Below are 24,459 nucleotides of genomic sequence, written 5' to 3' on the forward strand. Positions count from 1 at the left end.
TTTTACTGCACTGACTCTTAGGACATTTATCAGTGTTTTGGGATCACATTCCACAATTCAGTTTGTTTTGCTGTGAAAACTAGAACCCAATGGCCTCATGTATGACAGAAAAACGAAAAAACAGTAGGACTTGATTTTCTTAAGAATTCAGCTTTAGCTATCCCAATATTTCATTAATTCTAATGATTTGGGGGGGAAAAAAACCTCAGGAACACGATTGTAGCTTTTGCAGTGGCTGGTTTATAAATGTTTGAACGTAGTGGTGCAAAATAATTTTCTAGAGGGCATGTTACTCCTCCCCTGGGCAATTTCAATTTTTGGTGCTTTTGTATGTACAGTATTTTTAACTGCACTGCAATATATTTCCTTGCCTGTTTTTTTCCCTGATCTTTTGGTTTGCTTTTTCAATTCCATATTAATTTCTACTTTTTGTCCTGCTGTTGAGATCGAGCCCAATCGTACATCGTTGCCACCTTTGTGCATGGCCTTGCTTGTCCAGCCTATGACAAATGCCATGCAACTACAACTAGTTAAATTAAAAAATTCAACAAAATCCAAAGTGAGAGTCTCTGAGGCAAAACAAATAAACGCACAAAATAAAATATGCAGTGTTGCATTATGAGAAGATGTCATTGTTGGTAACTATTAAGATAATGTGTGATTTTACTAAGTTTGGAATCAAATCACATGCAGAGTTACTAATAATTCTGATACTTAGGGCCACATTCACTAATTTTTCATCTTTAAAATAAGCCTGGTACTTTTCTTTTCATCACAGAATCTCTCTTCATTTAAGTCTCTTTATTTTCATTTTACTTTTATGCAACTCATTTTTAAATGCTGCAAATTACTTCAACACACCTGTGTTCAATTTATAATTTAGTTTCTGTAACTTTCAGATTTTATGTTTGTGCATAAAAGAGGATTAACAGTATTTCCCCCATATTTTGACAGCATTAAACAAAATAAGAAATGCAAAATTAATTCTATTGTTAGCATGAAAGAATTGTCACAAATTCAGCGAGGCAAAATCAATGAAGTATTTAGAGTCACAGCTAACATTTTAGTTGATGAAAAGATTTGTGACAGTAGACTTTACCTTCTTTAAATTGTTTCTAAGAGGGTAGTGCAGTCTCTGCTAATACAGCTACGGATATCCTTTTAAATGCTTTATGTACCCAAGACCAAAGTGATCTCCCTCCATCTTGGAGGCATACAACGACCTGTGCAGTGAACACTCAAGAGTCAGGTGCATTTTGGGTGGCCCCAAAATCAGTTGATTGTTTTGGCCCATTGGACTGTCCCCATCAAAAATAAAACAGTTGGCAACTATGATGATGTCCTTATTTATTTTCCTGTTCTTTGTTCCTTCTTTTGTCTTTAGTGTGTGCCATCGCTTCCGTTTGAAGGGCTTAAAAGTTAAGAAAAATGTATAAAATTGATCAAACTAAAAGTGCCATGATGAATTGAGGATCACAATTCCTGCTCTTCAGAAAGGACTTTCTTGTGGTCCTAATATCCTCCTTACTTTCTCCGCCTTGACGAAGAAGTTGGTTAAATGCTTGCAATTTTGTGATTGGGTAGAGCTAACAAATAGAATATGGAGCACAGTGCAACTCGACAGGTTCATGCACAGTACACCACATGCCAGTTCAAAAGAGCAGACCTGAGTGAAGCAAACTGCGTGGATAAATGGCCATGTGCATGGATATAATGTACAAAGCCAAACTACAGTATCAGTAACCTTACTGTTATTTCTTGTTTTAACACGGATTAAAGTTAGGCCAGTGGTAAAAATAAAGTAAACGTTATAGGCCCAAGCCTGGTGCTAAGATTTTGATGGCCCAGATGCAAGATCCATTTCTGGGGACTCTACCCGCAAGAGGCTCTGACAACGCACATTTGCTTTATTCATTGCTACATTCTGCCAGTACCACACTCTACTTAATGAAATAAACTTTTCAGTTTTCCAAGCATTAGGATGGTAGATATTTTAAAGAATGTGACTATTATTTTTAATGTCCATATTATAGTAAAGAAGGGATAAATAATAGCTGATTGAAGTCCCTATATGCATGTATGGTAGTAATATCAAACGACAAAATCACAAATACATCCTTTGCAACCTGAAACTTTGAAGTCTACACACACCTCCTTGATTAATTCTCAGCCACAAAAACAAACTGAGCTACCCATAATACAATGCCACAGACATAAATTTAACAAGATCATTTTTTTGCTGTCCTGGTAAAATGCTGTGAAATAATTTATCTATCCCTTTTGACAGTTTTCATGTTGAATGTTGCAAGCTGTTGCAATGTCAGCTAAAGAAGAAAATGTGAAATCTCAAAGGTTATGGCATAATTCACTGAAGCCGTAACATAAGTTTCATTATGTGCCGAGAGCTGGTACAAGATGAGAAGTTGATTTTAAGGAATGATACTCAAGTTGTGTTACCCACAATACTATAGGAACTGTTTTATATACCTGCAGAGCCCATTTTTAATGTCATCTTTATTCCTTCGGATTGCATTTTAATATACCTGCTAACATTCACATGGAAGAGCCCCATAATGCATTCTATATCATCTCTTCGGTGCATGCACTGAAGCATCACTCATGTACAGTGGGAATTTGGAAAGCAGTGACAGGATCGGTCCAAGTCAGCATGGATTTATGAAAGGGAAATCATGCTTGACAAATCTTCTAGAATTTTTTGAGGATGTAACTAGTAGAGTGGACAAGGGAGAACCAGTGGATGTGGTGTATTTGGACTTTCAAAAGGCTTTTGACAAGGTCCCACACAAGAGATTAGTGTGCAAAATTAAAGCACATGGTACTGGGGGTAATGTATTGACGTGGATAGAGAACTGGTTGGCAGACAGGAAGCAAGAGTAGGAATAAATGGGTCCTTTTCAGAATAGCAGGCATTGACTAGTGGGGTACCGCAAGGTTTAGTGCTGGGCCCCCAGCTATTTACAATATACATCAATGATTTGGATGAAGGAATTAAGTGTAATATCTCCAAGTTTGCAGATGACACTAAGCTGGGTGGCAGTGAGAGCTGTGAGGAGGATGCTAAGAGGCTGCAGGGTGACTTGGACAGGTTAGGTGAGTGGGCAAATGCATGGCAGATGCAGTATAATGTGGATAAATGTGAGGTTATCCATTTTGGTGGCAAAAACAGGGAGGCAGATTATCTGAATGGTGACAGATTAGGAAAAGGGGATGTGCAACGAGACCTGGGTGTCATGGTACATCAGTCATTGAAAGTTGGCATGCAGGTACAGCAGGCGGTGAAGAAGGCAAATAGCATGTTGGCCTTCATAGCAAGAGGATTTGAGTATAGGAGCAGGGAGGTTTTACGGCAGTTGTACAGGGCCTTGGTGAGGCCACACCTTGAATATTGTGCACAGTTTTGGTCTCCTAATCTGAGGAAGGACATTCTTGCTATTGAGGGAGTGCAGCGAAGGTTCACCAGACTGATTCCCAGGATGGCAGGACTGACAAATGAAGAAATTCTAGATCGACTAGGCTTATATTCACTGGAATTTAGAAGAATGAGAGGGGATCTCATAGAAACATATAAAATTCTGATGGGATTGGATAGGTTAGATGCAGGAAGAATGTTCCTGATGTTGGGGAAGTCCTGAACCAGGGGTCACAGTCTAAGGATAAGGGGTAAGCCATTTAGGACCGAGATGAGGAGAAACTTCTTCACTCAGAGAATTGTGAACCTATGGAATTCTCTACCACAGAAAGTTGTTGAGGCCAATTTGTTAGATATATTCAAAAGGGAGTTAGATGTTGCCCTTATGGCTAAAGGGATCAAGGGGTATGGAGAGAAAGCAGGAATGGGGTACTGAAGTTGCATGATCAGCCATGATCATATTGAATGGTGGTGCAGGCTTGAAGGGCCGAATGGCCTACTCCTGCACCTATTTTCTATGTTTCTATAATGTGAAAAATATTATGGGGCAATTTAATGGTGATTTAGAAGGACGAGCATGAACAGAGGCCAAAATATCAATGGTCTGTGCAAAATGTGATAGCCAACTAGATCTAATTATCTTTGAATGAATGCAAGGTTTTTGCTTCCCCTATTCTCCCTAGAAGACCATTCCAACTCTTGTCTGCGCTTTGGGTAAAGAAGTTCTTTACATCTGTTGCAAAATTTTCCTTTGCCAAAATGTAACCAATACTCCCTTGTTCTAGTATCCTGGCAAACCTTGAAGTAGTGTGCTTCATCAATGTTGTTTAATCTCTTGTGTACTTCTATAAAGTCTCTCATTAGCTACATCCTTGCAAAACTCATTGGGCTCAATTTTCCCCAAGCCCATTTTTCTAGGCCAGAAACATGCCAGAAATATTTTGCCAAGGTTTCCCTGATGTATAGTTCGAATTTGGCGCAGTGCAGCGTATCCAGTCACCTGGGGGGGGGGGGGGGGGCAGGGAGGAGTGGAGCCTGCTGACTGCACCAAAAGCTGCTGCACCTTCTGCGCATGCGCGGGGTAAAGAAAATTTTACGTTTTTGACATCGTTGTAAAGGATGTGCATGCGCAGTGCAGCGCCGAGTTGCCAATCGGCCATTTTTAAAGAGCCAGTTGTGTGTGTGAGAACTTTGAGTGCTGTGTGAGAGCATTGGAAAAATCGCAGCTGGAGCAATACAAGATGTGCAAGGACCAAGAATTTCTTACAGGAAGAAGTGGAGGCACTAGTTACTGCGATTGAGAACAGATGGACACCGGCAGAAGTCACATAAAAGTTCCATCCAAAGAAATAAAGAAACGTTGGAACCAAGTTGCAAAAGATTACTGTGCAGTGGTGACCACCATGAGATCTGGAGGCCAGTGTAAAAAGTGGCAGGACCTTAGTCCAGTAGTTAACATAAGTAATATTTTCATTTATTCAATGGAATTGCAATTGTAAATGCAACCATCTCTATATGTCCCATCCAGCAGAAAGACACACTCTCTAAAAAGTTGCATTTTCATCTTCGCAGAGGAAGTTGGCACATAATAAAAGGGAAACAACTTTAACAGGAGGCGGCCTGGCAAATCTGCACCCACTGACACCCTTGGAAGAGAGGGTCGCTGCTTTGATGGGTCCTGCCTGGAAAAAAACAATCAGTACTGCACAAGCTGGGCCCACAATCGAGGGAGAGGGTAAGTCTTACAAATTCATCATGGTCCTTCAAATCAGCCTGCTGCCTGGCCTGCGATGTGAGCCTACTCATGTTACCCACCCTGGCCACTCCTCTGCTGCTAACCATTTGACTGCTCTGTTATATTTTGCAGAACTTGAGGCCAATTCTGACAATGCAGAAGAAGATTCAGACGCGGACGAGTCTGAAGAGATCATCTTCCAATCCAACCCTCCAGACCAAGAACATGGGGGGAGGGGGAGGGGAAGGGGATGGAGCTGGATGAAGCTCCCACTGTTGTACTGACTTTGGAGGAGATGCCGCTCATGGAGGTGACAGCCCCTTCTGTGACTAGTGGTTTGAGTGTTGGTGGGACATTCCATGGTTTCACACCTTCCGAGGTTGCGGGTCCCAGTGATGGGGTGCAGCGAGGCACACCTTCCAAGGTTGCAGGTCCCAGTGGTATGGGGCCCATCGTCTCAGGCTGCGAGTCCCAGTGTTGGGGTGTGAGCCACACCCGTGGGGAGGGGGGGGAAGGAGAGCACGACCACGCTCTCCTGAGATGCAGGATCTAACAGATGTGGTTCAGATTATGGCAATGAGTGGGGAGAGCATTGACTTTACCCGATCACTCCTGGACGCCATCCGTGGGGTGAGTCATGAGGTAGCGGGACTGTCGGGAGAAGTAACAGCAATGACACGAGAAATGGCAACGATATCCGGGACCATCAGTGAAGGAATAGTGGCCATGAGGGAGGGAATGTCAGAGGTAGTGAGAACCACATCACCGACCATGAGGAAGGAAATGTTGCAGGTAGTTTATACATTTTTGCTCAACATGAGGGAGGGAATGTTGCAGGACGTTGAGACACTGTCGGGGCACATGAGGGACGGCATGTTGGAGTTAGCTGCTGCAATAAGGGCACACACCCAGACCCCGCGCCCATTGGCAGAATCAATTGTCACTCCCACTCCAATCCCCACACCTGCCTCTGAAGAGCCCCAAGCCGGGCCCTCCAACTTGCCGCCTGACGCTGACGCCCCCCCACCCTCAAGAGGTGCGCAGTACCAGAGATGTTAGAAAGAATAAGCTTGGTACCAAGCCCAGAAACATTGCGCCACCGTCTATGGGCAGGGGTGGTGGTGTGTACAAGACCAAGCGCAGCGGGCGGTCTTAGAATAAGGGGGAGGAAGATGGGTGCAGTCTTTCTTTGCTGCTGTTATTATTATTGTTACTGTTGTAACTATTCTCAAATTAAAAGTTTTTTGTAAGCTATGTAAATTTTCAAGTTTGTGTGATCTTAAAGTTTTTAAGTGATCTTAAAGAGTGATATTAAAGTAAAGTTTGATACAAGAACAATTTTATTAACGTTAAGTACATTGTAAACTTTTGAATAAAATATATTTTACATTAAAACTGAATCATGTTCTATTAACACAACACAACATTACGGAACAGCTCCCAACAATAAACATGTCCATGTGGAATAGTTGTCGCTGAGCCCTCAGGCATCAGCAAAGCGTTCACAGATAAGCTGCTGGCACAAGGTTCGAGCAACCGTAAAAGGGGCACAATGGCCCACCCTCCTCCGCCGTCGTCGTGCGCCAGCCTCAAGCACTTGCATGGCTTCCTCCTCCTGCTCGCCACCTGTATCTTCCACATCATTATCATCAGCCACTCTCACCGCAGGTGGGTCTTCCACTACCAGGTGCCGCTGCCTCACGATGGCTAAGTTATGCAGCATGCAGCACACAACAGTGAACTGACCGACAATCTCAGGGGAGTACAGCAAGTAGCCTCCGGAATAGTCCCGGCATCGGAAACGCTGCTTCAAGATGCCAATGGTCCATTGTGATGCTGCGCGTCGCAATATGCGACATGTTGTATTGACGGTCAGCTTCCGTCCGGGTTACACGTAGGGGCATCATGAGCCAGGTGGCGAGGCCGTATCCTTTGTCTCCTTGTAGCCAGCTCTGCCCTTCCGGCTGCTGCTGCTGAAACATGGAAAATATAATGCTGCCACGTAGGATGAACGCATCAAGAGTGCTGCCAGGGTATCTTGCTTCGACTGACATGATACGATGCATGTCATCACACGAGTTGCACATTAATGGAGCGGAAGCCTTTTCTGTTCCTGTACATCTGTGAATCCTTCAAAAGGTGCTCGCAAGGTGATGTGGGTAATGCAGCCCTGTACCTTTGGGAGGCCAGCAATCCTGGAGAAGCCCACAGCCCAGTCATGGATTGCTTGGGCAGTCATGGAGAACTTTATGAAGTCATTCCAACGCACGTACAGTGCAGCCATGACCTGGCGAATGGAGACATGTGCTGCATGTTGAAAGATGGCGCACACATCCCCAGTTGTAGCTTGAAACGGTCCGGAGGCATAGAATGAAAGTGCAGCTGTAACCTTCACTTCAACTGACAGAGCAGTCCTCCTGATGCTTCTAGGTTGCAGGTTGACCAACTCACAGATCTTGCTTACAACTTCTTTGCGGAAACTCAGCCTTCTGACACAGTCTGCATCACTCAGGTGGAGGTACGAACGTCTGTCTCAACATACCCAAGGTGGTAAGGCCTCCTGCCCAGCACCCTATGGGCTCTGATGTTCCTGATACGACGAAGTCATAGCACCGTGATGCAGAAGGCTCGCACAAGATATGACATTGACAGTATTGCCCCCATACTTAAATTTAACCTTTGAAAATAGCTCAAAATGGCAGGAAAGCAGCCAGCACAGGTTCGCAGTTCTCTCTCTCCAGGTCTGTATGAATGGACCACACCCAAAGGTCTTGGGACTTCTCCTCTCTCCCTCCCTTTACTAATTGGAGTCTTGTGACTTCTCTCTCTCCCTCCAAGCCTTCTGATCAGCACCTTGCTCTCTCTCCTCCCCCGCCAAACTGCGTGTTTTGTAGTCGAGCACCGAGCCAGTGTCCGGGCGCGGGGCCGATTCTGCCAGTCAACCCTGTTTCAAGACGGTCGGTGGTGGTGTGTGAATGAGTAAAAAAATTAGAACACTTCTGAAATCCAACAAATTTACACTTCTACGTTGACAGGTTAAAAAAAAGTTGAACTTTATTATTGATTTTGACAATGTTCTTGACTCCGTCCAAAATCTTCAATTTAAAAACAATGGCGTCTTTCAGCACCGATTTCTCAATGTGCGCTGGTTTTCTTAACTCACCAGAGGGTTTTTCAGATATGCCGACCTAAGAGAAAAAAATGTTGGCCAAACTGCAAACATTTGCAAAAACCAGCGCAGACATGAGGTGGAAAAAAAATTGGCCTAGAAAAATCGTCACGAGGTCAGTTAGACCAGCGCAGATCGCAGAGGAAAACTTTGAAAAAAATAAATACGCCAAAAAAACAGCGCACACAAAAAAAAAGTGCAAATGAATGGGGAAAATTGGGCCCACTGTTCTTTCCTCGTAGCTTAATTATTTGATGTTAGGGGTTAACCTCGTGGCTCATCTGTGCACCGACTTCACGGTTTGAATGTTTCTCCTGTTCATTGGTGCCAAAACTGAACACAGTACTTAAGGTGAGAGATCACCTCAGCTCTGTAGTTTTAGCATGACATCTTTGGACATACACACTGACCTAGCTAAAAATGATCTGCTATGTTAATTGGCTTGTATAAAACATGAGATAAATGAATGTATAGATAAGAACAGAACCAGAGATTACAAGAATAAATGGAAGCAGAAATGATTGAATACTCAATGCAACACTGATTTCAGTTCTGCTGAACCGTAGAAACATCATCTGTGGAATACAGCTGGCAGGATCATAACAACCATCTCATTCCATGGTTCCTGATGTTATCGCAGGCAGCATGTCACTTTTGAAGCCTCAGCAACATTGTAAAAATTGATGCTAATTTTATAACTTTTATTTTTATCCCTTGTCAAATACAAGTTGGTCTGATTTTTTTTCTGAATTCCGGTTAAAAAAAAAGATAGAATGAAATCAGCTTCAGGCAAATAAATGCCTGCTTTCTCCAATCAGAAACAAAGCAAAATGCTCCTTAGAAAACTATGGATTTAAATTAATAAAGCAATTTTGGAAGAACAGATAAAATATGTTCAGTAAATAAATACTTAAAAGCGGTCTTCACAAAATCTAATGCTGAAAGAAGTTGACAAGCATCAGGAGTTGCATTGCCAGTGCTTCGATATTGATGTCGACTGTGCCAAAAGGGGCAAGTATGTGTGGTTCACCCAACAACTGCAGTGCTCCAACACGGATGTGTCTTAATATTCTCAGGTTTACCCCTAATTTTGGAAAGGACGCATTTATTTGTACTGCCAAAATGGCCACCATGCTTCACCCTTTGTTTCGAATTGGGTATGAAGTGAATAGTGACAGTGTCGTGATTTCTGGATATCATCCACTCCAACGATGTTCTTTGGAAGAACATGATCTGTCTTTCCTGAGTTCCCTCTCTCCCCTCCAATCCACCCCCTCCGTGTCCTTGTCTCTCTCTCTCTCTCCCTCCCCAGCTTCTCTCTCTTTCTCTCCCCACCCCCGGCCTCTCTCTCTTCTCCCCCCTCCCCCTTCCCCCCCACCCAGACTCTCTCTCCCTCTTCCCGTCTCCCCAGGCCTCTCTCACTCGCGACCCCAAGGCCCTCCGACTCGCGGCACCAAGTCCGGCTGGCGGGTACGGGATAGCGGGAAAAGAGAATCGGCACCTCAGATCCTGCTTATCGGCACCATGTACATGGAATGATTTGGCGGGAGTGGGGGCGGAGCTTTACTGGAGGCAGGACTTGACAGACAGCTGTCTGTCAAAACAAGTGCAGTACAAATAGTTAGTCTCTTTTGGAAAAGCATTTTTATCAGGAGGGTAATTATCTAGTTTAATCAGATTCAAATCCAAAAATCAGAAGGCTCAAATATAAAATTAGGACACCTCTCCTGCTGAACAGTTGGAATTATTTCAAATGTTTCATCACGTTCAGCTTTTCACAGGCATGTTCTGCACTGGATAGGAGGCCACAGGCTTCTGAAGAAAAACTCATCTTGGAAATAATGAAATCCCCAAGTTGCAATTATTATCTCATCTACAATTGCACATTCCTATCCATTACTACCTAACCCACCCACGCACATCAGAAAGTCAGTTCTCTTTATTCCTTATGATTCAACACAATCTTCTCAGAGTGCCGCAAACAACAGAATAAAAGATACAGGCTATGTAACTTTTACAATATTTTCAAAAAATTATGTTTTCTGACCAAGCAAAACAATTATTGTCCAAATTTTGCTAAAAAATAAATGTGTCTTAACGACGCTCGGTGTTATTAATACACAAAATCGGCCAGGAACGTTTAACGTGGAAGAGTTACCCTGTGAATTGCAAATCACCACAGGTTACTGGATGATTTGCATCGCCACCATTAGCTTTGCAAAAACAGCCCTTTACCTCCGAGATTTTCATTAAGTTGCTGTATTTGCATATTAATTAACGATTAAAACTTTCCACGGAAAGTTAAGTCTAATAAGGATCAATGTAAGTAACCTATTCACAACTGCCAATCAATCTCTCTTGTCCAGAAAGTAAACAATTATAAGTGTGGAGTCTCATTCCTTCAGGAGATTTAAAAAATGTCAAATTTTAAATTATTTCTTACTTTTCCTTTGTCTCTTTTTTCTCTCTCTTAATCCAATCTTTCTTTCTGTACCTGATTTGACAGTAAATTCATCCATTCTAATTCAAGTTTCTTTCTCAGTCCTTCCTCGGTTTATTTCTTAATGCTTTCATCTCATTGGTTAAGGAGATACATTGTTCCATTATCCACTCAGGTCCCAGATGCCCTGTTCGCCTCGCTGCACTGTTATCCACTTGCACTTCCAGCAATTTTGTTGGGAAAATGTTTTAAAACTGAAATGTGCAATTGCGAGTCTAACTAACTGGGCACGCCGTGAAATGCCCCGCTCCAACAAAATGTGGCCCACTACAGTCCTCTGTTAATTATGCCCCATCATAAAATCAACATGTATATGATGGCAAGCTTTTATCAGATTTCATTCTCTCAAGGTAAGGAATGTCAGGATTGGAGAATGGAACATTTTCCTGCTTTTATCAGCAAACACTCCCTACAAAAATTCTCACACCTCAACAATATGCCGAAACTGCAATTTCAGAAAGAAATCTTTGTTGCAAATTTTTTTTCCATGTCAGCCATTCTTGTAGATTCCAAATGAAAGTGACAACTTCAAGCCATTTTGTGCTGTGGAGGAGTGTTCACCACCAACTGAGTTGAGATTACCCACAATCAATCCCTTACTACCTTGACATCCACAGAAGAGACCGACGTCCAACAGAGAAGATTTATATTCCATCAATCTGGGCTGGGTTGAAACACAGGTCATTCAAGTGTAAGTGCAGATTCTAACACAATTAACTACTCAGTGTTCGAACCTATGAAGCAACCATCTATACAACATATGAAAAAGCTTAGTTCTGTGAGCACCTCCTGTCAACTTTTTCCATTATAAATTCCTGTGTCCATAGTTATGATGGAAACTCCATATGTAAACTTGTGATGTAATTACAAGGTCCTACTAGCAGTGGCACTATAGCAACTCAGTTCGACATAAGAATACAAGAACATAAGAAATAGGAGCAGGAGTAGGCCATTCGCCCTCTCGAGCCTGCTCTGCCATTCAAGAAGAGCATGGCTGATTTTCTACTTCAACTCCACTATCTCCATATCCCGATATCCCTTGATTCGCTTAATATCCAAAAATCTATCGATCTCTGCCTTGAATATACTCAACGAGCCTTCACAGCCCTCTGGGGTAGAGAATTCCAAAGATTCACCACCCTCTGAATGAAGAAATTTCTCCTCATCTCAGTCCTAAATGGCCAACCCCTTCTTCTGAGACTGTGAACTGTGGTTCTAGACTCCCCAGCCAGGGGAAACACCCTCCCTGCATCTACCTTGTCAATCCCTGTAAGAATTTTGTAGGTTTCAACGAGATCACCTCTCATTCTTCTAAACTCTAGAGAATATAGGCCTAGTCTACTCAATCTCTCCTCATAGGACAATCCCCATCCCAGGAATCAGTCTGGTGAACCTTTGGGCTCAAATTTTCCCAACCTCTTTTTCTGGCACCCTCGTCCGAGGTGCGCCGCTTTTGTCCATCTCCAAGCGCGTTGAAAATCTTCCTCCACTTAGGGCGGTCTTTAGCCAAGGACTCCTAGGTGTCAGTGGGGATGTCGCACTTTATCAGGGAGGCTTTGAGGGTGCCCTTGTAACGTTTCCGTTGCCCACCTTTGGCTTGTTTGCCATGAAGGAGTTCAGAGTGGAGCACTTGCTTTGGGAGTCTCATGTCTGGCATGCAAACTATGTGGCCTGCGCAGCGGAGCTCTATAGCAAGTATATCCTTCCTTGGGTAAGGAGGCCAAAACTCCTACATACTCAGACAACATCCAGCTCTACCTCTCCACCACTTCTGTCGAACCCTGCTTGGTATCTAAATTGTCAGATTGCTTGTCCGACATCCAGTACTGGATGAGCAGAAATGTTCTCCAATTCAATATTGGGAAGACCGAAGCCATTATCTTTGGTCCCCGCCACAAACTGCATTCCTTAACCACTGACTCCATCCCTCTCCCTGGCATCAATCTGAGGGTGAACAAGGCTGTTCACAATCTAGGTGTCATATTGGACCCTGAAATGAGTTTCCAGCCACATAACTAAAACCGTCTTTTTCCACCGCCAACGTTGCCTGCCTCTGCCCCAGCTCTTCTGCTGCTGAAACCCTCATTCATGCTTTTGTTACCTCTAGACTTGACTACTCCAACTCGCTCCCGGCCGGCCTTCCACATTCCACACAATGTAAACTTGAAGTCATCCAAAACTCAGCAGCCCGTGTACTAACCCACATCAAGTCAAGATCACCCATCACCCCTGTGCTTTCTGACCTACATTGGCTCCCAGTTAAACAACGCCTCGATTTCAAAATTCTCATCCTTGTTTACAAATCACTCCATGGACTTGCCTCTCCCTATCTCTAATCTTTTTCAGTTTCACAATCCCACAAGATGTCTGCGCTCCTCAAATTCTGGCCTCGCGAGCATCTCTCATTATAACTGCTCAACCATCGATGGACGTGTCTTCAGCTGCCTGGGCCTAAGCTCTGGAACTCTCTCCCTAAACCTCTCTTTCCTCCTTTAAGACACTCGTTAAAACCTACCTCTTTAAATAAGCTTTTGATCATCTGCCTTAATTTCTTCTGTGGCTCGGTGTCAAATGTATGTTTGTCTGCAGCACTGTTATGAAGCACCTTGGGACATTTTACTACGTTAAAGGCGCTATATAAATAAAAGTTATTATTATTATACTCCAGGTGTGGTCTCACCAGGGCCCAATATAATTGCAGAAAGACATCTTTACTCTGATACTCAAAGACTCTTGTAATAAAGGCCAACATACCATTGCTTTCTTAATTGCTTGCTGTACCTGCATGTTAACCTTCAGTGATTTGTGTACAAGGACACCCAGGTCTTTCTGAACACCAACATTTGCCAATCTTAGCATTTTAAAAAACTTTGCTTTTCTATTTTTCCTACCAAAGTGGATAACTTCACATTTCTCCACATTATGGCCCCAAGTTTCCACATGATTTGCTCCTGATTTTTAGGAGCAACTGGTGGAGAACGGAGTATCTTAGAAATCGGAATTCTCCACATTTAAGTTTTCTGCAGTTCTAGTCAGGTAGAACAGTTTCACTTTTGAACAGAATTTTTTTTTCCCAAAAGGGGACGTGTCCGGCCACTGACGCCTGATTTGAAAGTTTCCACAGTGAAAACGTACTCCAAACTAACTTAGAATGGAGCAAGTGAAGATTTTTGTACGCTTGAAATACCTTGTCTACACATTAAAAAATCAGGCGCAGGTTACAAATTAGGCGTCGGGAACGAGGAGGTGGGGGGGGGGAAGGGAAGTCATTAAATTCTACAATCAATCCTTAGTTATACTTATACAAATATTATACAAATAAATCCAACCTGAATAAAAATTTATAAGCAAAGAAAAGATTAAATAAACCATCTTCCTACCTGTGTGAAAGTGCTTCAGGCAGGCCTTTCAGGCAGCGGTGTGGCGTCGGTCCCAACGGCAGGGGCAAGAAGCAGCAAGCAGCTTGAGTGCTTGAGGCAGCGGTGTGCCGTGGCGTCAGTCCCGACGGCAGGGGCAAGAAGCAACAAGCAGCCTCAGTGCTTGAGGCAGCGGTGTGCCGTGGCGTCAGTCCCGACGGCAGGGGCAAGAAGCAACAAGCAGCCTCAGTGCTTGAGGCAGCGGTGTGCCGTGGTGTCGGTCCTGACGGCAGGGGCAAGAAGCAGCCCTCAGTGCTTGAGGCAGCGGTGTGCCGTGGTGTCGGTCCCGACGGCAGGGGCAAGAAGCAACAAGCAGCCTCAGTGCTTGAGGCAGCGGTGTGCCGTGGTGTCGGTCCCGACGGCAGGGGCAAGAAGCAACAAGCAGCCTCAGTGCTTGAGGCAGCGGTGTGCCGTGGTGTCGGTCCCGACGGCAGGGGCAAGAAGCAACAAGCAGCCTCAGTGCTTGAGGCAGCGGTGTGCCGTGGCGTCAGTCCCGACGGCAGGGGCAAGAAGCAGCAAGCAGCCTCAGTGCTGATCATGGAAGGGCAATGTGGTTTTATTAAAAAATGTTAAAAATTGAACAGCTACAAAGAATTTGAATAGTTTCAAACAAGTGCACGTGTCCCGTTTATCACAGTCTATCTTTAATTACAGAATGAGTGGTGGAGATTGAAACGGTAACGAGTTGTAAAGGCTGAATTAAAATACACAGTTGCCGCAGTAACACTGGCTAAAGAGCCAATATTAATTCAGCAGGTGATTTATTTAGCAGTGCTGCTAAAAGCACTCCCTCACACACATAAATATCAAGAAAATTAAAATGCAAGCCTTTGCAAGGGTTTAAATAAACAAATTTTCATTTTTTCTGCAGCACTTTTAAAAATGGCCGAGTGCCAATGTTTACTTCAGACTGCGCGTGCGCGAATGCTCCAACGCGCACGCGCAGGGTTGCCGGCACCAAAAAAACTAATTTAAATTGTACCCGCCCCCTCCTACTTACAAAATTGGCACGAATGGTAGGCTCCGCCTCCTGTGCGCCGCGCCAAGCAGACATCGAGCTGCAAGGTGCTCGAGAATACCGCGTTTTTTTTCAGGCGCCGTTTTCGGCGCGAAAAACAGGCGCCCAGCTCTGAGGGGCGCCTTTTTCGCCGCGTGTGGAAACTTGGGGCCCTATATTCCATTTGCCAAGTTCTTGCCCACTCACTTAGCTTGCCTATATCCCCTTGAAGCCTCTTTGCATCCTCCTCACAACTTACATTCCCACCTAGTTTTGTATCATCAGCAAACTTGGATATATTACATTTGGTCCCCTCATCCAATTCATTCATATAGATTATTAATAGCTGGGGCCAAGCACTGATCCTTGTGATACCCCTTTAGTTATAGTCTGCCAACCTGAAAATGACTCGTTTATTTCTATTCTCTGTTTTCTGTCCATTAACCAATCCTCAACCCATGCTAGTATATTACCCCCAATCCCATAAGCAACTTTGTTTAATAACTTCTTGTGTGGCACCTTATCGAATGCCTTCTGAAAATCCAAATACACCACAGGCACTTGTTCCTCCTTATCTATTCTGCTGGTAACAACCTCAAAAAGTTCCAACAGATTTTTCAAACACGATTTCCCTTTCATAAATCCATGTTGCCTCTGCCCAATCCTATTATTTTCTACATCCTTAATAATAGATTCTACAAGCTCTCCTGGTAAAACTGCAGAGAAACATCTGTGCCTCCCAAACTGCCCTAAGTTTTAGTTTTTAACTTCAAATAATATTGTACAACTGCACGCCCCAGTCCCATTAATACTCCCCAACCCTGCTTCACCTCATGGTACACTTAGTCTTGAATCCCCATTTATAACACTACAGGAGATTGAAAGGTTTTTTCAAAAAAATATTTAAGTTGCAGACATGGCACAATTTACTTCAAACATCAAAGCCTGCCCTTGTGTTATTAAACTTTCCTCTACTACAAATAAATATACTACCCTTACCCCAATTTTAACAAGATTTGTCACTTCTATACATATTTTGAACGGAATACAATCATAAATTTATCATGTGCATGAGATGAAAATTGTGATAGAGAGCACTCCAGAGAAACAGTAATCATAGCCTTTGCAGGAAGACTGTACAAGTTATGTTAAACACAGTGTACACTGTGTATTAGGATGTGTTAAAAGCATGAGGGAGTAAAGCTCAAATATAAAACTAAGATTACCAGCAATCACAATGAATGCAGGAAGGGTTCATAAAGCACAACATAAAACTACCACCAATATACTTATGTAAAAGCCAACCATTCAGGGGTTGAACATAGGACTGTATCCAACACTGTTGTCAGGTCAAGGGATTGTGTACCATTTAGTGATAGAGCACCTCGTTGTGAAATGGAGGGCATCAATCTGATCAGTGCCATATCACCACTGGTGAATGTAATCCATTTTTTAAACCATCAAGTCTTCAGGGCACATCACTTTATAAGTGGAATAGTGCAATCCCACTCCACTCTGCTCAGCTCATCATTTTCTCTCCTCTGATGGTGCTTACTCTTGCTGGGTTGTGGTTCCATGAACCCTCCAGCACCTCACCCAAGTTATTATTCTTCTTCAAGTGTGAGCCAAGAAAGTGTCAGCAGGCTATTCAATTCAACAGTCTGGAGCCGAATGCGAAAATTAAATGTCTTTAAACTTACAAATTCTGTTTTCAGGCCTTGTCTAAACAATGTGTTAAATAATGATCATATTCACAGTAGTAGTTTTATAAAATATATATAAACTTTATTTATCAGTGCTATGTTTTTCAAACTATACCAGATACTTGCGGTCAGTGCAAAGGACCACTCTTGTAAGTGAGCGCTCACTCCCTTTGAACCCAAGTGTGACTGTATACACAATATCTAGCAACATAGGAACAGTCAGGATCAAACAGAATCCTTTACTGTAATTTTCATACTAAAAATGTCACAAGCCTGCTCACATTCTTCCAGTCCTTTGGATAGCAGACGAATAACAACTTTATCCAACAATGTGGCTTGGGCTACAATTTATGATCTGATTTATTCAAAAGTAAAAATTAAACATTAAAAGTAGCAATAGTTCAATACAGGCAATTGCATTAGATTACAATATTTCACTCCTCAGTTAACAAAATAATAAAAGACAACACTTCACTAACTCGAACATTGAATCTAGATCAGTGCCCCGAGAACAAAAATGTATATTGAGATTGAGCTGACCGCATACAGGTACAGACGAGAGGAACAGCTGAACTGGTAAAAAGTTGCAAAAATATTTGAGAGGATGTTGATCAACTCCTTTATCCAGTGATAAAGAACATTAAAGGGTTTTCTTCACAATTAAGTAAAGTTATAAATCACAGTATGGTTTATAAAGGCTTCGACTGATCTCCCAGACCCATTCATAGCCATTCTCCAATTTTGATCTTAAAGCTGCTTTGTCAAGATAATTTTCAGCAGGCAGTACAGAGAATTACAAGTCATATTGCAAAGGCGATAAGCTAACAATTTTCCAGATTCAATAGATAATTATGCAGATAGTTATCAGGATGCGTTCATGTGCAAAATTAACACCAACAATTTTGTAATTAAAATGATAATATATTAGTCAATTTTTCTCATTGTAGCACAGTAGTTGCTTTGACTCTAGGGACAAGTACATTGATTTAGTGAATGCATGGTTTCCAGACTTTTTTTTTATATGAAGGGAACCTAATTTAACCCCCAAAATCATTAAGGGAAAAAGTTTAAACCAAGAACAAAATACTCTTATTTTTGTCAGCTCTTTTCCTGATCTTTTCTTAATTTGCCAGATCTGTTATTTTAAGTCTAGACCTAGTGATGATACTCCAGTAACTTAAATTCTGTTCTTATTATATTTAAAAAAACAATTTTGAAAGTTGTTTGAAAAGTGGAACAAGGAAAATGCCAAGTGTTTCTAATTCATTCCATTTGAAATTGAAGGCTATGTTTATGGTATGTAGCTCTGTTGATTTCCAGGACAAAATTAGATCCTTTTTTTACCAAACGTTCTGATGGCTTGCAACAAACCTGCTGTTTCCTAATGTTTTGATACTTCACTACAAATTTTTGAAACCTAAGCAAAAAAGAAACAATACTTCTGAGCAGCCCACAACATGTTACCTGGTGGTTGCTGTCCAGACCAGCGTAGGAATTGCGTGAACTGCAGCCAACTGGAGGGGTCGCTTCCCGTACAAACTCAGTCATCTCTATTCCACCTCCTGGGTCACTGTAAATTAAATACAAGCAACTGAGAAATTGGAGGACAACAAGTTATGCCAATATTGCTCCTTTCAAGTAATAGTTTGGTTAAAACTTGTCATCAAGGCTTCAACGTACACCAAGCAGAACTACAGTTCATTCTTTGGTGTCCTGGCCAATTTTTATCCTTCAACCAACATCACTAAACAGATTTTTGGATCATTTCACAATGCTGTTTGTGGGACCTTGTGCGCAAATTGCTGACCACGTTTCCTAGATTACATCCACAGTGACTGCACTTAAAAAGTAATTCATTGGCTGGAAAGCGCTTTGGGATGTCGGGAGATCATAAAAGGTGCTACATAAAAGCAAATCTGTACTTCGATCCTTCCTTTCTTTTTATCCATCAAAAAAAACACCCTCGACTTCTCATTCCTTGCTAAATACCGCCCTATCTCCAACCTCTCTTTGCTCTCCAAAGTCCTTGTACGTGGTGTCGCCTCCGAAATCTGTGCCCATCTTTCCCGCAATTCCATGTTTGAATCCCTCCAATCAGGTTTCCGCCCCTGCCACTGTGGTAAAATGGTCCTTAAATAATCATAGAATAGTACAGCACAGTAAATATTGGTCTCCCAGAAGATGAGACTGGGGAATTAATAATGGGGAACAGGGAAATGGCAGAGACTTTGAACAAATATTTTGGATCAGTCTTCACGGTAGAAGACACTAAAAACATCCCAATAGTGGTTAAATCAAGGGGCTATAGGGAGGGATCACTATCACTATACAATCACTATCACTAATGAAGTAGTATTATGTAAAATAATGGGACTAAAGGCAGACAAGTCCCTTGGATCTGATGGCTTGCATCCTAGGGTCCTAAAAGAAGTAGCTGCAGAGATAGTGGATGCATTGGTAATATTCTACCAAAATTCCCTGGATTCTGGGGAGGCTCAGCAGTTTGGAAACCTGCAAATGTAACACTCCTATTTAAAAAAGGAGGCAGACAAAAACAGGAAACTATAGACCAGTTCGCCTAACATCTGTCGTTGGGAAAATGCTGGTCCATTATTAAGGAAGCAGCAGCAGGACATTTGGAAAAGCATAATTCAATCAAGCAGAGTCAGCATGGTTTTATGAAAGGGAAATCATGTTTGACAAATTTGCTGCAGTTCTTTGAGGATGTAACGAGCAGGGTGGTTAAGGGGGGAACCAGTGGATGTGGTGTATTTGGATTTCCAGAAGGCATTCGATAAGGTGCCACATAAACAATTATTGCACAAGATAAAAGTTCATGGGGTTGGAGGTAATATATTAACATGGATAGAGCATTGGCGAAGTAACAGAAAACAAAGAGTCGGGATAAATCGGTCATTTTCCGGTTGGCAAACAGTAATTAGTGGGGTGCCACATGGATTGGTGCTGGGGCCTCAACTATTAACAATCTTATATGAACTATATTAATGACTTGGATGAAGGGAACGAGTGTAATGTAGCCAAGTTTGCTGATGGTACAAAGATGGGTGGGAAAGCAAATTGTGAGGAGGACACATAAAAATCTACAAAGGGATATAGACAGGCTAAATGAGAGGGCAAAAATTTGGCAGATGGAGTACAATGTGGGAAAATGTGAGGTTATCCACTCTGGCAGAAAAATTGAAAAGCAAATTATAATTTAAATGGAGAAAGCTTGCAAAGTGCTGCAGTACAGAGGGATCTGGGGGTCTTTGTGCATGAAACACAAAAAGTTAGTATGCAGGTACAGCAAGTAATCAGGAAGGCCAATGGAATGTTGGTCTTTATTGGAAGGGGGATGGAGTATAAAAGCAGACAAGTCCTGCTACAACTGTACAGGGTATTGGTGAGGCCACACCTCGAGTACTGCGTACAGTTTTGGTCTCCGTATTTAAAGAAGGATATACTTGCATTGGAGGCTGCTCAGAGAAGGTTCACTAGATTGATTCCGAAGATGAGGGGGTTGACTTATGAAGATAGGTTGAGTAGGTTGGGCCTATATTCATTGGAGTTCAGAAGAATGAGAGGTGATCTTATTGAAACATATAAGATAATGAAGGGGCTTGACAAGGTGGATGCAGAGAGGATATTTTCACTCATAGGGGAAACTAAAACTAGGGGGCAAGGTCTTAAATTAAGGGGCCGCCCATTTAAAACTGGGGAGAAATTTCTTCTCTGAGGGTTGTAAATCTGTGGAATTCTCTGCCCCAGAGAGCTTTGGAGGCTGGGTCATTGAATATATTTAAGGCGGAGATAGACATATTTTTGAGCGATAAGGGAGTAAAGGGTTATGGGGAGCGGGCAGGGAAGTGTAGCTGAGTCCATGATCAGAGCAGCCATGATCTTATTAAATGACAGAGCAGGCTCAAGGGGTCAAATGGCCTACTCCTGCTCCTATTTATTTTGTTCTTATGTTCTAATGAAGAAGCATATTCAGCCCTTCGAGTCTGCGCCGGCCCCTACAAAACATAATCCAGTTAGACCCACAGCCCCCTGCTCTTTTCCCATATCCCTGCAATTTTTTCTTTCAAGTATTTATCCAATTCTCTTTTGAAAGCTTCTATTGGATCTGTTTCCACCACCCTATCAGGCAGAGCATTCCAAATCCTAACCGCTCAGTGTAAAAAATGTATTTCCTCATCTCACCTTTGGTTCTTTTAGCAATATTCTTAAATCTGTGCCCCCCGGTTATTGACTCTTCAGACATTTCCCACATTACAAGTGAGTACACAGCAAAAATACTTCATTGGCTGTAAAATGCTGAGCTATCCAGTGGTTGTGAAAGGCGCTATATAAATGCAAGTCTATCTTTCTTTGTCGGAAACCGTTTCTCTTTATTTATTCTATCTAAATCCCTCACGATTTTAAACACCTTTTATCAAAGTCACAAATTACATCCTATCTCTGTGACCATGATAAACTATTGCTCCTCACCCTTCTCAACCTGTCTGCACCTATGGCCACACCATCCTCCTCCAACGCCTCTCCATCATCCAACTGGGTGGGCCTGCCTCATCTGGTTCCATTCTTATCTATCTAGTCTAAGCCAGAGAATCACCTTCAAGGCTTCTTGTCTCATTCCTGCACCATTACCTCTGGAGCACCCCCCCCGGCAAGGATCTATCCTTGGCTTCCTCCTATTTCTCATCGACATGCTTCCCCTCAGCTACATCATTCGAAAAAAACTGTCACGTTCCACATGTAAGCTGACAACACCACGCTCGACCTCACCACCACCTCTCTCAACCCCTCCATGGTCACTGATTTGTCACACTGCTTGTTGAACATCCAGTACTGGATGAGAGGACATTTCCTCCAACTAAATATTGGGAAGACTGAAGCCATCGTCTTAGGTCCTCACACAAACTTTGTTCCCAAGCCACTAACTCCATCCCTCTCCCTGACAACTCTGAGGTTGAAACAGACCATTCACAACCTTGGTATCGTATTTGACCTCCGAGATGAGCTTCCGACCACATATCCGCTCCAACACCAAGACTGCCTTCTTTTACCTCTAACATCGCCTGGCTCCGCCCCTATCGCAGCTCAACTGCTTGTGAGACCATGCCTTTGTTAAATCTAGACTTGACTATTCCAATGTTCTGCTGGCTGTCTTCCCATCCTCCATAAACTAGAGCTCATCCAAAACTCTGCTGCCCATATCCTAACTCGCACCAAGTCCCGTTCACCATTCAAGATCTGTGCGCTCCTTCAATTCTGGCCTCTTGTTCATCCTCGATTTTAATCGCTCCACCATCACCAGCTGTGCCTTTTGCAGTCTAGGCCTTTAGCTGCCTAAGACCCAATCTCTGAAATTCCCTCCCTAAACCTCTCAACCTCTCTTTCCTCCTTTAAGACGCTCCTTAAAACGGACCTCTTTGACCAAGCTTTTGGTTATCCATCCTAATATCTCCTTTTGTGGCTCGGTGTCCAATTTTGTTTGATAATCACTCCTGTGAAGCGCTTCGGGATGTTTTACTATGTTAAAGGCACTATACAAGTGCAAGTTGTTGCTGCAGTAAAATGACGCATGCGAACACACAAATCCCAACATGGAAATAGGCTGTTCAATCCAACCAGTCAGTACTGATATTTATTCTCCACACGACTAACCCCATGTGCCCACCGTGTTCCCGTTCCTTTATCGCCCTTTGCTTCAACCACCTATCTATCCTATTTTTAAATGTTGGCATGGCCACTGCTTTATTCATCAACTCTGATAAAAGATTGAGGCTGTGGAATGCATTATGTAAAACGGTCTCTCCTGCTCCAGTCACAAATCTCTTACATTTAATCTTATGACTATGTCCCCTTATTCACGAACTCTTAATCACTGGAAATAGTCTAAATTGTCTCATCCTTCAGAATATTAAATACCTCTATCAAATCACCTCCTAAGTTCTGTTCTCATCAAAGCAACCCCATTTTTTCAACTCGTTCTTTGTATTTGTATTTCCTTACACCCAGCAATATCCGAGTGTATCTACACTGTACCCTCTCTCTTGGCTCAACATCCTTCCTATAGTATGAAGCCTAAAACTGCACACACTACTCCAATTTACTAAGGTTTTACATACATACAGTATAAATCTCAACTTTTACATTCTATGCATCTATAATAAAACCCAATATTCCATTCGATTTTTATCGTCTTATGCACATGAGGTGCTATTTTTAATGATATGTGAACTGCATTTCTCTGCTCTTCCACATTTCCCAACCTTCCTTCATTCAAAATATAATACTTTTACTTTTCGCCTAAATAGATCATCTCATATTTCCACAGAAAATTACATCTGTCTCTTTTTTGCCCAATCAAATATCAATATCCCCTTGCAGCTTCCTTTGATTCTTAGAATTATTCATTTTGACTTTTATTTTAGTATCATATACAAATTTGGACATCACTCCCTCTATCCAAATAAATAGAGCCTGAGCGCCGGGCCCTGGAGCATCGTGAGTGAAGGTGCGGCAAATGAGGGTACAGGGCCCAGAGACAGCACCAGCCTGCCCACATTGCGATGTGTGCGCGCACTAGGTCCGTGCAGCAGAGCAGGTCTCCAGTCGTCCTGGTTCAACCCTTGCCACTGGATAAAGGCCTAGCTCTGTCGAGCCCATGTTGTGGCTGATGTGCAACGGTCACCACACGTTAAAAGAAAAATCCACCCACTCAATCTCAAGTTGCCTCCCATATGGTGCCTTGTCAGAAGGAAAAGGAAATCAAGACGACTACTTTCTGTAAAAAGTAATTTCCCTCAACTCTCACTGCAGGAAAAAACGGCAAATATTTCCTCGTGATAGCCTCAATGAGACATCCCATTTGTCCTTCACTTCTCTCCAAATCCCTTTGCTCCAGTGCCCATTTTAATATGAACTAGTGTTTCAGAGTGCCTCATAACAATTTGGAGCCAAAATCACCTAATAAAAATAAACAGTTATATTTTTTTCAAAAAGAGATTGGCAGACCATTCTAATTTCCTTCAACTGTTTAATTTTCTTGTGTTTAATGAGATATATAATACAGGATGTAGAATGGCTTAATAATCAACTGCGTTATTTCTTAATAAACCTGCAGTAATGGAATCAACACTTGTTAATTTTTGGCTTCTATATGGAAAGCCCAGACAGCTACGACATGCTCGAGTGTGCAGGAAAACCAAATACTAATACACCACGTAGAAATTCTTTTGTAACTCTTCTGATGCACAGTTAACAGTTAATTCCAACAAGACTCACAATTTTGTTGCTAAATGAGCCGCTGGGCAGCTTTGCTCCCAAACGTCTGCCATTACCTAGTTTAGTTGGATGGTAGGAGGTACAAACTGTGCGATCCAATATTCCCTCCGTTGTGCAGAAAGATGTCACAACTGTCATTCTGCATTGCTCAGAGCATAAACTCATTGCTCAGAGTGGGGGAAACAACCCTTCATTGTTCCACTTTACAATACTGAA

General features: G+C 42.5%; 1 protein-coding gene across 4 annotated transcripts in view; it reads right to left on the reverse strand.

Moving 5' to 3' along the window:
• The window catches only part of pcnx1 (pecanex 1), a 320,670-nt gene that overhangs the window by 217,310 nt on the left and 78,901 nt on the right, over positions 1–24,459 (reverse strand). For all 4 annotated transcript variants that reach the window (XM_070878882.1, XM_070878880.1, XM_070878879.1 and 1 more), the window contains exon 3: positions 18,415–18,520. In XM_070878882.1, the coding sequence (XP_070734983.1) occupies positions 18,415–18,520 (106 nt within the window). The remainder of the gene's footprint in view (positions 1–18,414; positions 18,521–24,459) is intronic.

The sequence above is a fragment of the Pristiophorus japonicus genome, chromosome 4 (genome assembly GCF_044704955.1).
Source record: "Pristiophorus japonicus isolate sPriJap1 chromosome 4, sPriJap1.hap1, whole genome shotgun sequence".
NCBI classification, from domain to species: Eukaryota; Metazoa; Chordata; class Chondrichthyes; family Pristiophoridae; genus Pristiophorus; species Pristiophorus japonicus.